Source organism: Callorhinus ursinus, unplaced genomic scaffold (assembly GCF_003265705.2).
Source record: "Callorhinus ursinus isolate GAN/ISIS: 27379988/994484 unplaced genomic scaffold, GSC_fseal_2.0 scaffold25, whole genome shotgun sequence".
Lineage (NCBI taxonomy): Eukaryota > Metazoa > Chordata > Mammalia > Carnivora > Otariidae > Callorhinus > Callorhinus ursinus.
The window spans coordinates 20,223,868-20,241,956 of NW_027397087.1; the positions used below are offsets into that span (position 1 = coordinate 20,223,868).

Sequence of the window (18,089 nt, forward strand, 5' to 3'; positions counted from 1 at the left end):
GCTCTATAAATATTAGGTGTGAGGATTTCATCTCTCCTGCCCTACCCGCAGTATAAACAGCATACCATCAGATACTTCTGTTAGACACATTGAGTCTTGTAAGAGCCAGGACCAAAGAACATTCACTGGCCAACTCAACAAAATACTATTGTAACCGATAACAGAACATCAAAATGGTTTTCTTATAAAAACCTCATCTTGATGATAAGATTGTCTTGAGATTTTACCTGTAACATAAAGCACTCAGTGTTATGTAATTGTTTTGCTTTTAACATTCTGCCTGGGCACCTTGTAGAGAATAAGCCAACCTTGTGGAACACTGAGCCTTTGTAGCTCTGAAAAAGAAGACGTGTCTATATGATTAATATCCATCATAAAAGCTACCTGGAGGAAAATGAGATAGAACTTCCTGCTGACCCAAAGAAGAAAAACCAAATTGATTTCACTATTTTTCAGTGACAACATGATTATAAAAAACTTTATTTTGTAAATCAAATAACTTACTGTAGAAGAGGGCCAAAAAAAAAAAAGAATTTTTTTCCTCAAACTACATTTTGATAAATTAATGATTTGGTATATAAATGTGACTGTATTTTTCTCTACCTACTGAAAATAATGCTATTTGCTCAGTCAGATATACCTAAGTATAATGTCTCCCACTTCCAATTTAGGGCATAAGGTTCTTATTTACCTGAATTCTGAATCTAATCTGTTGCTCCTGACTTAAGAACACTATTATATGGGTCCAGACATTTTGAGTATTCAAATAATAAGCCAGTGGAAAAAGCTTTTCTTACTTATGAGGATTGTAAACAAACATATAGGAAAAGAAAACCATTACTGTTACAATTCAGACATTTTTGTGTACAATTGTTATTTTTAGTCATGGTTTGGATGAAAAATGTTCACAAATGAAATGAAAAGGACAAGAATACTTGAGTGTGAAGAAGAGGAACAAGCAAACTTTGTTGAGGAAAATGGTTAAATTGGATGAAAATGATAAACAATGTCATAATATGAAAGACAAGGGAAAACTATTTTGAGAAAAGGAATCTATATAAAGACTGTCAACTGTTGCAAAAAGTTCAAGTAAGATGGGGAAAGAAATGACCCCTTTAAATTTGGGAAATAGGAGGTAATTATTTAGTGAAGCAGTTGACATTGCAGCCTAATTTCATTGGGTCCTTCAGTGAAAGGCATAGATGAATAGTTGTGTAAATTAGGTTCATTTATTCACTAAAATATAATGCAATCACTACCAATCATGTTTTTAAAGAAGTTCATAAAATTGAGCACTGTCCATGATATAATGATAAATGAAAAAAATTAAAAATTCTATAAACAGTCTAATGCCAACATTGAAAACAACACACACAACTGGTTTAGAAATAAGACTGGAAGGAAATGTGCCAAAATGCCAATGATACAGCCACCTGGTGGGATGATAGCTAATATTTTGTTTTGCTTTATGTTCAGCTTTATACTGACATTGTAAAACTTATATTAATTTTGTAATAAACATATGAATGAAAGGGTGACTATGGTTCAGGAAACTATTTTGTTAAGGAACTGGACTGAAAAGGGAAAGATTGGTCAAGGGAAGATATTGTCATGAAAAGGATTTTATTTTTACTGGCTGGTTGGGTAGGGATTTTTTTATTTAATAAGGTAAATTGAAACATGTTTATAGATTATCAGGAAAGGGACTAGTTGTGACAGTGAAGTTGCAGATTTATCAGAGGGAGAACATGTGATGCCGTGACATCGCAGAGGAGAAAGAAGAAATGTAGTCAAGAAGACAAAATAAGGGACATTCTTTGGAATAAGAAAGGACAATTCCCTTCTGAAATTTCAGGAATAGTATAAGTGTCCTTGCAGAGAACTCTGACCTTTTGATACTGGAATGAAAAGCTGGGATGTCATACCCCATTTCCCTAATCTTCTCTGTGGTTGTCTACAAGAACAGGGAATGCTCATCTACAAGACAGGGGCTATGATACAGATGCAGGAGGTGAAGGAGGTTGTAACAGGTTTGGATACGTTACCAAAGGGAATAGAAAAAGAAATGCTTCAGGTCCATGTCAGAGGAATTCCTAGTAAAGCTGAAGGTCTCATTTGATGTTGAGAAGCATAAATCACATTGTCACAACAATGCATGTGACTGTGAGATTTTCTCAGAATTTTGCAGCATTCTGATGCTCATATAACAGATATGGCAGAAAATTGGATTGACTTCAGGTTGAAATTTTGTAGAAAGGAGGCAATGAAGGGTGAGTGAATTAGTACATAGATGAGGCTGTCGAGAGAAAAGTTGAAGTGCTTCACCATGGGGTCTAGGTTTGAGAAGTTGCACCAGGAGAGACAGAGACAAAAAATTTAGGTAGGAACATAATATGTTTCAGTTAAAATTTCAAAGGGGAAGTCTTGGGTCCAACATGTAGCTCTGGAAGTAGACTATTGAAAATTGAGTGTAAAACAGTTATAGTTTACTTAAACCTGCTCACAGGCAGTGACTGTTGAATTTTCAGGAATACTGCAAGCTAGTTGTTGAACATAGCAGTCCTTGAAACCAAAAGTATTGAGAATACTAACATCATGGAAATTGGCAAATGCTAAAAATCAAGGCATTTTTCTTTTGAAGAGATGATTTAGCAGCACACCATTGAGTGTAAAGGTTGTTTGGAGTCAAGATTAAAGAACTTTTTTGGATAAAAATCTCCGTGGGTGTGGAAAACATCATGGGTAGATCGAGGGTTGGAAAGGAAGAAAACGTAAGTTGGGGTTCAATAGCTCAACTTTAAAGAAAAGTCTTTAGAAAATTTATTTAGTGAGTTATCTTAAAATGCAAATAATGAATTATTAGTAAAATTAATACTTATGTAGTTCATTTTTTTTCCTAACATATATACCCTCTTTGACCCAGCCAGTGTTCCGCAAAAATAAATAAGCTAATACTAATAAATATTTCTTTGTCAGTACATATGTTCTTTTCAATATGTATTCATGCGATACCTCACATAAGGCGCTACAGCAGGTAGTGGAGGGACTAAAAGATAAATGATGACTTCTACTCTCTGAAATTAATGGGATGGTCACATAACCTTATGTAGCGATAACCCTAAGTCACTCCCAAAATGTGATTAGTGTCAAAGGAGGTTATACTTAAAAATTTGCTTTGAGAGTGAAGAGGGGCAAGTGATTGATTCTTTTCAGGGCCCATGAAAGTTTGACAAAAGGAACAGAGCTTTTAGGGATGAGTAGTATTTTCCAGGGTCCAAGAATTAGTAGGGAGCTACCTTAGGTCTGGAAAGACATTTGAGTAAAGTCAAGAGTAAAGATACAAAATAAGTTCAAAGTGTATGGAAGGTAGCCTGCCTACTGTGTAGGGCAAATAGAATAAAAGATGGTAGTATAAGAAGGAGCTGTGCTCATGGGCTCATAGTAGATTGTTGAGGGCCTTTAAAGCCTACTGAGATGTTTGAATGTCGTTCTTGAAGCTTAGGGTAAAATCTGATAGAATTTTTTATTTAGGAAGTTAACTCTGTAGAAGAAATGTTGTAGAGGGAAGATAGAGAATGTGTATCAGACACAGTTCAGGTGGAGTAATAGAAACCATCCTAGAAACTTTAAGTAGAAAGGGATTTGACACAGGGGATTAGATGCTTATAATACCATGTGAAGGACTGGAGGAAGATTCTTCTGTAATAATTCTCAAAATATTGCAGTGAAACTGATTTGCAAGAGAAGTTGTGAGCTTGCTTAGAGTCAGGAAGGTGAGGAACAGAAAGCTGCTTCTGCTAATGAAGCTATCTTTTTGAAACCACAAAGCTAGTGACCAGAGACTGGGAAATGAATGTCTCCAGGACTTGACTTGGCAGCAGAAGTAAAACCGGAAGCAGGAAGTGGGCCTCCATCTCCTGTTTCCCAAACATAGCAGTACACATGCATCTAATGGGCAGGAACTAACATAATTGCATGAACTTGCAAAGGAGTTTGGCAAATAGGGTGCTTAGTTTTCCAGTCTCAGAACTATAGGAAGCCAGACTTCCTATAGTGAAAGGAGGAATGAGTGAACCAGTTGGTTCTGGTATTGCACACAGGAGGACTAGATGGAAATTAGTGATAGGGCTGATGTGTTAGTCCTGACAGGGCAAAGTGATGGTGCATGAGGACCATGGCTTATAGAAAATGAAGTAATGTGGCAAAGGAGAAAATGGATGTGGGAAACATGTTAGAAGAAATGGTTTCTTCTACGACTTGACAAATGATTAGTTCTGGGCAAAGGTGGATCTAGGTTTTGTGCTGCGTCAACCTTATACAATTTGATGGGACTCTTTTTCCGAAGAATACAAATTGTGAAAAGAAAAGTAATATTCATTTCTAAAAAAAAATGAATCCCGGGGCACCTGGGTGGCTCAGTTGTTAAGCGTCTGCCTTCAGCTCAGGTCATGTTCCCAGGGTCCTGGGATCAAGCCCCACATCGGGCTCCCTGCTCGGCGGGAGGCCTGCTTCTCCCTCTCCCACTCCCCCTACTTGTGTTCCCTCTCTCACTGTGTCTCTCTCTGTCAAATAAGTAAAATCTTTAAAAAAAAATGAATCCCAATGAATTATAAGTTACTATAATATGACACCACAAACATTACAAATTCCAGAAAAACAAGATAGTATTTTCATTAATTAACTTCCTGATACATCTCTTTAAAAGTTTTTCTAGAATTTTTTATTGCAGATTCTTTGATTACTTCTTCATACGATGAAAATCTTGAAATATATTTTTTTATTGAAAAAATAATGCAGTCTTTAGCAGAGTTGATCAAACTTTTTTGAGTTGATCGGACTTTTTAATTTGGTGTTTTAGAAAAGTTTCTATTAACTTCACAATTCATTGATAATGCCACATTTTAATGACCTCCATCAAGTTTGGGAAAACATTTATTATGTTTCTTTCATATGTGATTTCAAAGCAAAAATTGCACCAGAGAGTTAAACAGGCAATGAAAACAATTTGAGGCTGTTACCGTAGTGAGAGAAGCTATGGCTCACTGTGAGCTTAGACGTACTAAAACAGTTTTTTTGTTGTTTTGTTTTTTTTTTTTTAAACAGAGTTTTTAAGAGCTGGAATAAGCTGGCGAAAAAAATACCTGAGGATATTAAGGGGAAGGTTGATCAGTGGCATGTGTCCAGCGCATTAACTTATTCTTGGGTGTGAAAATATCTTTTTCTGTAATGAGGCTATCTGTGCTTGCTACTTTACATCCACCAAAATTAGTCTCCTACCCTCTCCAGAGAGGCTGGGAGATGCAGATACTATCCCTTTGAGAGCTCCCAAGTACTTGAGGAAGACATTCCTGGGTTGTAAAGCAACCTGACAAGAGGCTTTTAAAGAGATTTACATTTCAAAAAACGGTTTACATTTCAAAGGAGCAGAGAAAGAATTTACAAGTATAAGTGTTTTTTTAAAGAGAATGCTCTAAAAAAAAGAGAGAGAGGGAGAGAGAAATCAGGGCCTAGAGTCAGGAAGAAACCTGTTTCTAAATTTCAGTCAAACTGAGGGAGATGTTGAGGCTCTCTAGGTCAGCGAAGAGTACCATCTCAGGGCTTTTCCAGCTTGCCTACGAAGTAACTGCTTAAGTACTCCTTGAATTGATTACATTTATTAGTTTGTCACTGACACCATCATTGTAGTGACATTTTATAATTTTATGATATCTGTTGATATCAGTATTAATCTCAAATCAACAAGAAATGTAGACCAATTTCCAGTATGTTCCCATGATTAAATTATCAAAAAATATCAAAATAGGTTATGTATAATTTCTGTTTGAAATGTTCTGTTCTTCTTAATGAATTACTGCTTTTGATATGTTCCGGAAAACAAAGTACTTACAGTTAGCTGGTCCAAGTCAGAATAATTTTTATCCTATTTTTACAACGTTTACGAAACCCTGAGATCATGTGAACACATAGCTAGAGTTCTTCCTGGGGAAGCTGAAGTAAGTGAGGGCCCCCAGGGCTGAAGTGTCGTCAGCTTCAACTTAAATTGGCCCCTGCTTCTGGCCTGAGATACTGAGAAACAAAGAAACGGAAGAGAGAAGCAGAGGCTGATGCAGAGGCTTTCACACCCCTTCCTTATGAAGACTTTCCCTTCTACAGTTCCCAGGATCCCAGGGCAATACACTGACATTTCTTGTTGATTTGAATGCACTTGTGGGGTAACAACTGCCTCCCCCTCCTCAAAATCTCCCCTGTGCTCTTGGGCCACAACGAGCCCCCCAGCTGATTTTGTATGGGTCCCAGAGATAAGAATGGTCTCCACATTTTAAACGGTTAAAAAATATCAAAAGAAGACTATCGTTTTACTGACGGGGCTTTGGAATATAGGTGAGGTTCAGTGGGGTGAAATCCGGAGCAACGACCAAGAAAGAATTCTTGAGATGTCTTTGGTGCAAAATGGTGGTTTATTAAAGTACAGAGACAGGACCTGTGGGCGGAAAGAGCTGTGCCCGGGGCTGTGGGCAGTGGCGATTATATACGATGGGGTTGGGGGCGGTAAGGAAAAAGGGAGGTTTCTGAAAAAACTTTCATATGCTAAAGAAGACTCACAGGATACCAGAGGCCTTAACCATTGTCAAGTTAAGGTTGTTTACCCTCTCTAGTAAGGCATTACCTTTAAGATAGTTGGGAACTTCCTGGAGGAACACTCCACTCTGCCCACCTCAAGTATCTGTCGATGATGGGCTGCAGGTTATAAAGACATTTAATTATATCTACATTTCCTTCTGGAAGCTAGGTTATTGATGATAGGAATGCTTTGTTCTTGTAGATTGCTAAGACATTTGTAAACTGAGGGAGACCCCTGTCTTGTAGGATTGTGATCTCTATAAGTTAACTATCTGTTTTTCCTTTAGGGCAGCCAGAAGTGCCTGAGGAATGTCACATATATCCCATGGCAGGGGGTGGTGGTGGTGGTGTGGGGTGTCAGCTTCTGCATTGTCCTCAGCTTGCCTTCTGTTCCCTCATCATTATGACACATGAAAATTATATGACATTCAAATTTCACTGTCCAAGAAACAAAACTTGCTTGGAGACCAGCCATGCCCTTGGTTTCTATACCGTCTCTGGGAGCTACTGTGCTGCAGTGGCAGAGTTTAATAGTTGTGACAGGCGACAAAGCTGAAAATATTTACTGCCTGGCTCTTTCCAATTTTCTGACCCCTGGTCTAGAGTTATTCTTATCAACTAATCAAACCTAAGTTTTTGATAACTTGACAGCCGCTTTATGATTGATGTGGCTGCTACCAAATCCCAGGCATGTGTAGACCTTACCTGACAGGAAGAACTGAGTGACAGGGCGGGTTCAGATGTTGTGGGCACGCCCCTGCAGGAGAATCACTTTTTAATCAGCCAGTCTTCTGTTATTCCTCAAGTCACACGGTGCAGGAAATAGGCCTCCTCCACTCTTGCAAAGGCAATCTCACTCTACGTAAATACAAATATGATAAATAAAATTAAATTTCAAGCTGTCCTGTTTAAAGAATCTCTATGAAAATTCAGTCAGCACACTTTTAATTTCATGTCATCTGATACTGTCTGGGATTTAGCAACAACAAGCCTGGCAGTTTTCTCCACTTTTTTCTGTGTTCCTTGAATGTAAATTTTCCAGCTGGGCACTGAAGATTTAGGTAGGAAGACCACATGTGTGATCGGTATCAGTCAGAATTCTTTTCGGCTGCGTGAAACAAACTTAACAAACTTAAGTAAATTTTTTTTTTCCTATGTAACCCAAGTCCAAAGGTAATAAGGAATTCAGGGCTAGTGTGGCTGCTCAGGATTGTTAAGTTTTTGAAAGGGTGGACAGACAGGGCTAAAGGGAAGCGTGGGGGCTCTCAGCTTTCTGCCCCGCCCCAGGCATCATCGCTTGTTTAGCTTTTCATCTGACGGTCCCACGGCTGTTTTCCCTTCTTGTGTCTAGTCTGAGTTTCAGGTGGGAGAAAGGAGAGAAACCCGGAGAAAAGCCTGGCAAAGAATTACATAGCAAACACTAACACAGCGGTGTTTGCCAAACTCTCCTTTAGAATCTTTTCAAATAATAATTCGTTGACAATATGCTAGCTGAGTCCATCCCCTCTAATAAACTATATATATCTCATTAGCCAAAGTCCTACTGCATGGCCATTGCTAAAAGAAAAGAGGTCTGGGAAGGTCGGTATTTCATAATGGACACTTATGACTCATGAGGCTCTCTTAGTAAGGAAGAATGGAAAAATGGATATCAAGCAGACAACCAGAACAGTCAGTCCCCGTGGATATAAGAGGCCCAGTGATTTGGGCATTAGCATGGAGGACTAGGGTCATGTCAGCTGTCTTGATGATTTGTACCAGTCACAGAGGTCAGATAAAGCATTCCAAGACATGACATGAACGTGTTAACTTTTACAATTCACTTTGCTGTGGCCTAAACTGATGATGGTAGTGGCTCTTAAATTTTTCTATTTTGATTGAGAGCTACTTATCCAGGTGGCTGCGGGATGGGGGTTAATAAAAGGACGGCATAGTTCACCTCTTCCCCTGGGAAGGTATGATGAAGAGTGAGAAAAATCTAAGACCTTCAACTCATCTGTATTTTTCAATAGCTTTACCAAAGAGTCTTCTCTGCCTAAAAAGGTGGCAAGTATGTTGAAGGCAAGATTCATTTCTTAAGCTCCTTCATTGGCTCTGCAGGGGATTAACACAGAGGTAATATCAAGCTTTATTGTCTGATGTATGAAACTAATAAGGGCAGTTTATTCAGAAAATTGGAGTTTCAACTTAGGAACAATTCATCAACTTCTGTTAATATTCAGCTCACTTCATCAAAATCAGGGACTTCAAGGGATGAGTTATAACCCCATAAATCCACCTTATACGTGAAAGTATTAGGAAAGTTTCTGTTTTGCCCACTATCTTCTGAAGTGCAATTTGTTATTTACAGAATAGTAATGTAGGCTGAGATCTTTAATGTTACTTACTTACACTCCCATATTTTTTTTTTCATTTTTGATTACAAATCTGAGACTCAGAATGAGGGATTGTCTGTCCTATAAAATTTGTGATTTTGATGTTTTTATCTTATCTAACTTAATCAACACAACTCATCCTTCCACTTATGAGCAAACTCCTTATTCTTATCTTCACAGCCTATGAAGGGGTCAGTCCACCCTTGATACTGCCTCAGGGGGAAGCATCAATAACTTTTTTGGCTTGATATTTTATACTTTTTTTAAAGCACTAAATCATAAACATACTTTAAAGGTGATTGATAGTTTCAGATTATGAAGTCTGTGCTTGTCACCAAAAGGAAAATGCTTTTTGAAATTGTTCTTGATGAGAACAATAGCTATTCCCACTTCCATAGGTAGGAGAAACTTAAAAAAAACACAGTCATTTCTTTCTGGGGAGGTGCTGTGGTGTGTGGGGCTAGGAAGAGGGGTGGGTCATGTTTTTTCTTGCTGACTCATAGTGTTGTGAATTAGTACAGTGGCATTTCAGTTGTCTGCACTCTTCCTGAAGTACACAACTTTCTGGATACTTTCTTATTCATCACAGAGAGGCCTTGTGGCTTATTGGCAAGAGCCTGGATTTGGCGTCAAAGAGATCTGCATTTGAAGCACTGTTATGTCATATACCAGCTCTGTCATCTTAGATAATCATTGACATCTTTGAACCTTCCTTTCTATAGAATGAGAACAATAACTCAGAGTTGTTGGGAGGACTACATTTAGAATGACCATTTATTTCCATTCTCCTATTTTGTGTTTGCTTTGTACAGAGGGAAAAATTCATAAAACTACTGGACCAATTGCATAACTCTTTAAGGATTGACCTGTCAAAGTATAGGGTATGTACAAAATTATCTGCCTGAGGGTAAAATGTCATGTTTGACTGAGATGCTTTCTTGTCGTACTGTAAAAAATCATCCACTATGTAATGGGAAAGTAAAAATACTGGTGTTGGTATCTCAGGTTCTGTCACACTGGAAAAAAAGTCCCCTAAGTAAGCAAGCTGCAGTCCTTTGTTCAGGGACCTTGCCCCACATAAGCCTACATTAGTAACATGTGCTATGTGTAGCTTTAATTTTATAATTTTTATAATAGCAGTCAGATTGAGGGGCAGCTAATTCATGAGGTAGACACGTGGCAGAGTCCTCATCCTGAAAGCTCACCCTTTGTTGCTGAGTTATCCTGCTAATATTTCCCCAGCTTTTAAGATGCCTACTTGGACTCACTGCTTAATTCACTCTTTCTAGATCAGTACAATGTACTCTTTTGAAGCTGTCCAGAGTTCTTGTCAGCTCTTCTATACTTCACCTCCAGGTGAAACACACAAAATACACACACACACACACACACACACACAATTATATTCATGTATGTGTGTATGTAAATATACATATTTACAAAACATTTAGTTATAAATTTTATTTACAAAAAAATCTGTAGTAATAACTGTTGCATTCTTTATTTAATAATTCAAACATTTCATATCTGCACATATGTAGATCTTCTGCATTCATGTTTAAGTTCATGATTGATGGATATCTTAATTGCATATTTCTGGAAATTATAAAACCACATTTTGTCAAATTCACCCTTCCTGTTGGAACTGGGGCCAACACTGGTAGAAGACAACTGCTATGCAGGCAATGAAAAAGGTGTTTGGAGGCCAAAAGGGCCTGGAGGCCACCTCATTTGTCATTGTTTGGGCACTATAACTCTGTGTGAGTTTGTGAATATTTAAAAATTACCTGTGGTTTTTCTGATTGCTCTTTAAAAAGCCAATCTGAAAGCAAGTTAAAATGAGAAATTTCTCAATGTGAAAATTTGTTCCTTAGATCAAACATTTTCATAATTATACCTTCCCTCTACAAAGTTCTGAACATTTTTATTTTTATATCACATTTCCACCAAATCACACTAACAAACTTGTTGAAATCCACAGTACTTCCAGGAGAGACGCTGCCATGTAATCTGATTTTTCTTTTAACTTTTAAGAGTTTCTTTGTGACTCTAAATGTAGCACATGTAAAAGTTCCCAAAGTTTTTTAGGAAAAATTACCTATCTTGAGAAAATTACAAACAATATTTCCAAGTATGTGCTGTCCCCTCCACTTTTAGTAGCAAAACTATTATATGAACAAAGATGAATGATAACACTACATGTATGATACTATTTTGTATATTTTTATTGCACTGTGGAAATAAATAGAAGGATGTGGCTTTCCAAGACTAAGAAGAGAATATTTCCAAATTGTTTACTTTTTATAATGTTTTATGATAAAATGTTGTAAGAATACTATCGGGATATTTTTATAGTTTTACACAGTTCACTTCCCATTTTCCTTCCCAGAAAGTTAGTTTTAGTTTATTTTCCCATCACAAGCTTAAGGCTGATAATTTACCCATTTTCTATTTCTTAATTAACAAGGAAAACTTTCCTGCCAGCAACGCTGAACGGTTGCAAGACCTGAAATCAACTGTTGACCTGCTAACAAGTATCACCTTTTTTAGGATGAAGGTACCTTATTTTATTTGTCGCTATCCTGGTGTGACATAACACATTCGTTCCCCATGAAAGTCTGGGTTTTACTCATCTCTTGATCGCTGCCGTTCAACCCCAGCAATGATTCTGTGATGACTTTTCCAGTGCTAAGTGAATCCTCCAGTCTAAGGTGTTTGAAAGGGATTATCCTAAACACCTAAAATATTTTGATACATTTGGCTCAAATGTAGTTTTAAATTAAATCCATCTTAAATAAACATGGCACTTACTAAAAAAAAAAAATCCGTAAGAATGCTAAATGGAAATGAGTTGACTTCTTATTTTAGTTTCAACTCCGATGGCTTACTGACTTTTTTCATCCCAAGAGAGTAGCTGATTCTTTTAAGCTTGCCCCAGTTGTGGCAACTCTTGTTTTCAGCCCCGGAAATGACTATATAGGAATAGATTTGATTGCTTAAATCATTAGTATAACTAACTGCCATCTACCAAACTATGCAGACGTTTCTTTTTAGATCTATCTCTTCTGCTTTAACAGCAAATTCTCTGCAATCATAATTTGGCTAGCAGGACAATTCATGTAAAGTGTTTCCTAAAACTACTTGTCAGGCTATGGGCTAAAAAAGTTTTGATCTTTTATGATGTTTATTCAGAAAATTCCTGTACAGAAAAAAATATATAATTTTCAGTTGCCCATGATTGTTTTCACTAGAAGCACTAAAAATGGTACTGTGTAATATGAGAGACAGAAAACAAAGTCATACTCTATCAGCAATCATTTAGATTTTTTAAAGTTCAGGTAAAATTCATTTGGCTTAAAATCTGAGTTAAATTGGGTGACTGGGATAAAGAGAATTTCTATCCATTCTGATCTCTTGGCAGCAGCTGCCGGAACAGTGTGTAGAGAATGAGAGTGAGCCTCCAACCAGGCTCAGAGGGAGATGTTCCGTTATTGACAGGCGATGCCTGTCATCAGCACTGTGGCAAAACAGAAACGAAGGCTGGAGAGCTTCCTCCAACTCAGACCACATGTCCTCCCACCCACCCCATCTATCTACATACCTGCATCTGTGTCCATATACTCTTCCTTCTTTTCTAATTACTACTGATTAGCTGTCTGTTCTCCTAGAAAAGGCCATCTCTTCCACCTGTGCAATTGACTTCATCCCCTCTTGAGTACGAAAACCTTGGTGCATCAGTCCTCCCCTCTCTCTTCAGTGATCCACTCCCCTTCCTTCTCCAACTGCTATACCCTAATTCCTCTTTTCCTTTAATACCGAAACTCCTCAAAATCATCCTCTTTATGTTTTCTTCCCAATTTCTAATCTCCTAGTATCTTTTGAACAAATTTCATCCTCCCATTTTCTTCTCTCATTACAGACAGTAAAATTCATTCCTTCGTTGTACTGATCAATGAGTTTTGGTGTAGAGTATAATCACCACTCCAGTCAACATATAAAACAGTTCCATAGTCCTCCAGAATCCACTTGGGCTGCTCCCTTATACTCAACCTCTCTCCCAGCCCTTGGTGACCACCGATCTGTTGTTGTCCGCCTATAGTTTTGCCTTTTCCAGAACATCATGTAAATGAAATAATACACTATATAGCATGACACATGGAAATTCATCCATCTTATTGAGTGTATCAGCTGTCTGTTCCTTTTTTTTTTGATGAGTAGTAATCCTTGGTTATGTATACACTGCAGGCATTTGAGTTGTTCCTGGTTTGGGTTATAAATAAAACTTAAAAATACTTATGTACATATTAGTATAAATGGAAGCTTTCACTTGTCTTGAAGCAAGGTTCCTGAGTCATTTGATAAATGTATGATTAACTTTACAAGAAATGACAAATTGTGTTTTTTTTTTAAGTTTTTTTTGTTTTTTCTTTTTTAATTTGACAGAGAGCGAGAGCAGGAACACAAGCAGGGGGAGTGGGAGAGGGAGAAGCAGGCTTCCCACTGAGCAGGGAGCCCGAGGCGGGACTCGATCCCAGGACCCCGGGATCATGACCCGAGCCGAAGGCAGACACTTAAAGACTAAGTCACCCAGGCGCCCCTAAGCTAATAATTTCTAAATTTGTATCTCGAGCCCCAGACAGCTTCATGAGTGTAAACTCATATATCCAAATGTCTACTTGAAATCTGTTTTTGTGCATAATAACCTGTTCATTCTTCACTTGTCTGAAACCGAGTTCCTGATTTCCTGTGCACAGCTTTGCTCCTCCATTGTACCAGTTACTCAGGCTAAAACCATGGGGTCCCAACGGCTCTCTTCCTCTCACACCAATCATCCAGTCCGTCAGCAGATCCTATTAGTTCTTCCTTCCCAAACTAACCAGAATATGGTTTCTTCTAAACAGCTCCTAGCTTAGCACCATAGTGCAAGCACTATGTTGACTGAATTCTTGCACTGTTCTCATCACGTGTCTTTCTACTTTTTCTACAGACCATCTTAGGCAGCCTAAGGGAAACTTTTAAAAGATAGTTCAGGGACGCCTGGGTGGCTCACTTGGTTAAGCATCTGCCTTTGGCTCAGGTCATGGTCCCAGGATCCTGGGATCGAGTCCCGTAACGGTCTCCCTGCTCGGCAGGGAGCCTGCCTCTCCCTCTGCCTCTGCCTCTTTCTCTATCATGAATAAATAAATAAAATCTTAAAGAAAAAAAGAAAGATCATTCAGTTAGGTCACTTAGCTCTTCTACTGAAACAGTCCATTTCCTTCCCACCTTACTCAAAGCTAAGGTTTGTAAAAATAGTCTAGATATAAATGTTCCCCCTGGGCCCATCCTCTTCTTTAAATTCACCTACTATTGTCTCCTTTCTGTTAATACAATTCCACTAAAACACTTTCTGTCCACTCTGTTTTATTTTTCTTTCCAGTGTGCATCATCATGTAATATATTTTACTGTTTAGCTCCATGAGGAAAGGGATTTTTATTTCTTTTGTTCATTGCAATATAACCATTGTCAGGCATATAGTAGGTGATAAATAATTGTTGAATTATTGAAAAGTATAGGTGGGTAAATAATGTGATCGGTTGCTCTAAGAGTTTCTAGTTGAATATTTACAGCTATGATCATTTTCACAACTATGATCCATTATCAAGAAGCTAAAGTAAATATTTACACATTTAAAACATTGCTAAGACCACATTTTTTTCCTGAACATAGAAAAATCAAATAAAAACATTTATTGAGGTTGTTTATACTGGATTGCAATCTTCTATTTTTGAATTTAAGAAAATAATTTGTCTCTCAGGTTCTGGAGCTGCAAAGCCCCCCAAAGGCCAGCATGGTGGTGAAGGACTGTGTTAGAGCCTGCCTGGATTCTACGTACAAGTATATTTTTGACAATTGCCATGAACTCTATTCTCAGCTAATAGACCTGGTAAGAAAAGATACATGTCTCCTTTTTGTTTCTAATGTCTGTTTCTATAAGTTTAGAATGACACTAAATGGGAAAATATGTTCAATTAATTTCACATTAACTGTGGGTTTTGAGAATTCCCACTATCTTTTCTTCACATATGAATATCATATCACTTTCATTTACATGAAATAATTCACTCCTTAAAATAACTTTATGTAGTAAAGGTAGATACTGGGTTATTGTTTTTGTTTTTGCTTTAAGTTTTTCAGATGAGGAGTCAGTTTCAGAACAATTAAGTGATTTGCTCAGAGTCACACAGTGGTCAAGTGGCAGATTTGGGACTAGAATTTAGGATTCCAACTTGACTCATGTTCTTCCCCTAACTCATAACTGCCCTCCTTATCATTTTACCTCATAAAAGTGATAGATGGGGAAATATTTATATAAAGGATGGTAAAATCATCATATATGTAAATTTATTATTAAAGAATATTTCAAAAATACAAAAGAAAATACAGAAAGCAAACCAAACATACATATGATTGCCACCCAGATCACCAAATGTTAGCATTTAGTAATAATTTGCTCTGCTCTTTATTGTCTAAAGGCATTAAATGTTACACATAGAGCAGCATTTCCCTTTGTGCTTTTTCCAAATGGAATTTTCCTCCCTCCTCTTCCTTCAGAGATAAACACTCATAGTGGTCCATTTGAACATATTTTCACATATGCTCAATAAACACTTCAGTTTTATTTTCTGTGAATTGCCTATTAACCCTCTGCTGATTTTTCTATGGGCTTGTCTTTTACTTATGAATTTGTAAACAAATTCTAAAATAGATTCTGGATACTAATCCTTTGTTGGTTATGGGATTTCATAAATACTACTTCCCTCTTTATATGTGATATGTCGTTTTGTTTGCATTGAAGTTTTCTAATGCCCACGATTTATGCATTGCTATCACTTCTGTAACACTGATGGTTGGGGATGCCTTTTTAATATGTCTTTATTGCCTATCCACTTTCCTGAAGAAAGCAGTCACTCCACTTGATACTGAAAACTTCACAATTGCCTCTGGAACTTCTTGGTTACTTGAGTGGGGCAGATTCTAGACCGTATACATTGGATGAAAGCAAGTGGGACTCTTTTAAGCTAGGTTTCAAGCTGGGATTCTTACAGTATTAAAACTTTCTGACTTCCTAGGCCTAGTAGGAGAAAAAAATTAAATGGAGTTTCTCATTTTATAAGAAAACAATGTATAACTACATAATTGTTCATAACTTTAGCTTATTATTCCTGCTAGATGTACTGTAGTTCATAAACTTAGGTCTCTTGGATTTCTAATGATTAAATTGTCTCTCAACTATGCTTTTCCATTGGGTGGATGTCTAATGGCTTCCCTTTGTCTATTCTCTACTATCTTCCTCCTATAAGGCTCTTCAGTTCTTTTACATTTTCAACATCATTGTCTTTATTTTAACTAAAAGGTAAAATTGAAACTTGTTATAGCATGTATGTTTTCCATATATAACTTCATAATCGATCTTATCAAACCTTACCAGCCTCAATTTCTTACTCCTTGTAACTCCAAACCCACTGTCCCCTCGCATGAGCCCTAAATTCTGTTATTTTCATGAATTGGCCATCCTCTTCTATATCCATGCATTCATTTGTCCTATATGTCTAAAATATTCCCCCATTCTCTGCCTTCATCAAAATTCAACTTAAATATGATCTGCTGTTCTACTAATTCATACCCAGTGGATGAACCAAATCACCAACATGGTGTACCTTATTTGGTGTCTTTCTACTGTACTACTATTACTAATAAATAGCATGAAGAGTTTTATTTTTATAAAAGATATAGAAATATGGGCAAGTCCCAAAAGCAAACATGCCCCTAACAGAAAGTAAATGAGGTGTCACATCAAAATGAATCTAGCATAGCTTAATATTTGCTGGCTTTATTTGTTTTTTTTATCTGTTTTTAAAGCTGGCTTTATTTGTTTTTTTATTTGTTTTTAAAGCTGGCTTTATTTTTTTATTTTTTTTAAAGCAAATTAAAAACAAAGACTTAAAAACAAAGACTTTTTTTTAAGATTTTATTTATTTATTTGACAGAGAGAGACACAGTGAGAGAGGGAACACAAGCAGAGGGAGTGGGAGAGGGAGAAGCAGGCTCCCCACTGAGCAGAGAGCCTCATGCGGAGCTCGAGCCCAGGACCCTGGAATCATGACCTGAGCCGAAGGCAGTCGCTTAACGACTGAGCCAGGCAGGCGCCCCAAAACAAAGACATTTTTATAGTTTGCCAACCAGTTTTCTTTTTAGGTAGAGAGATCTATACAGATTTTATAAGAAATCTTGTGAGTGTGGGAAAATGGAGTATTTGGAGCTAAACTTTCCATCTAAGAAAAAGACTTTTCTATAAACGTTATCATTCGAAATTCTAAAGGAAGCACCTATTGGATCTGAATAATTTAGGAAACTAATACTCTCTAGAGCCCTTCTGAAACCATCTCAGAAAACTTTTAGTGATAAAGGTTCATCTCACCTCAGTGGACTGCAGTGCTCTTCTCCTGGGAGTTCAAGACCTTTTTTCCTCACACCGCATATCTAAATTATCCTCAAATCCTGATGACTTCATTTTCAAAACTAAATACCTTATCTTCACAATATATCCAGAATCTGACCACTTTTCACCATCTGCATGCTTCCTTCCTGATCTGAGCCATCACCATTGCTCATTTGGATTACTACGTAACTTCTTAATAGAGATCAATGCTTACACACTACCGTCCTACATCTATTCTCAGTAGAGCAGCAAGAATGATCCTTTTGAAAAGTTTAAGTCATGTTTCTCTGTTGCACAGAATGTTCGAAAGTCCCTTCTTTTCAGTCAAACTCAGAGTCCTCACAATTGCCTATAAGATGCAGGATCTGGCCCATACACTTTCTACTCCACTTACTCTGTCACTCCGTCTTTTGCACATACCATCATGGAAATGGAGAGTCAAATAAGAGTTTCCCCACCAGAACAATGTTGGACCCCTTGATACTTATGTGAATGCCTGGATCATAGTAGGTGCTCAAGAAAGCATTTGTTGAATGAATTGAATAAATGAATAAACAATAATTTTTCTCAAACAATAATAATTTATAGGTATATTTGGTCTATTATAAAC

General features: G+C 37.3%; 1 protein-coding gene across 3 annotated transcripts in view; it reads left to right on the forward strand.

The window, feature by feature from the left end:
• Positions 1 to 18,089, forward strand: part of UNC13C (unc-13 homolog C) — a 651,156-nt gene that overhangs the window by 325,159 nt on the left and 307,908 nt on the right. For all 3 annotated transcript variants that reach the window (XM_073877030.1, XM_073877032.1, XM_073877031.1), the window contains 3 exons: positions 9,809 to 9,877; positions 11,464 to 11,553; positions 14,795 to 14,923. In XM_073877030.1, coding sequence (XP_073733131.1) covers positions 9,809 to 9,877; positions 11,464 to 11,553; positions 14,795 to 14,923 — 288 coding nt within the window. The remainder of the gene's footprint in view (positions 1 to 9,808; positions 9,878 to 11,463; positions 11,554 to 14,794; positions 14,924 to 18,089) is intronic.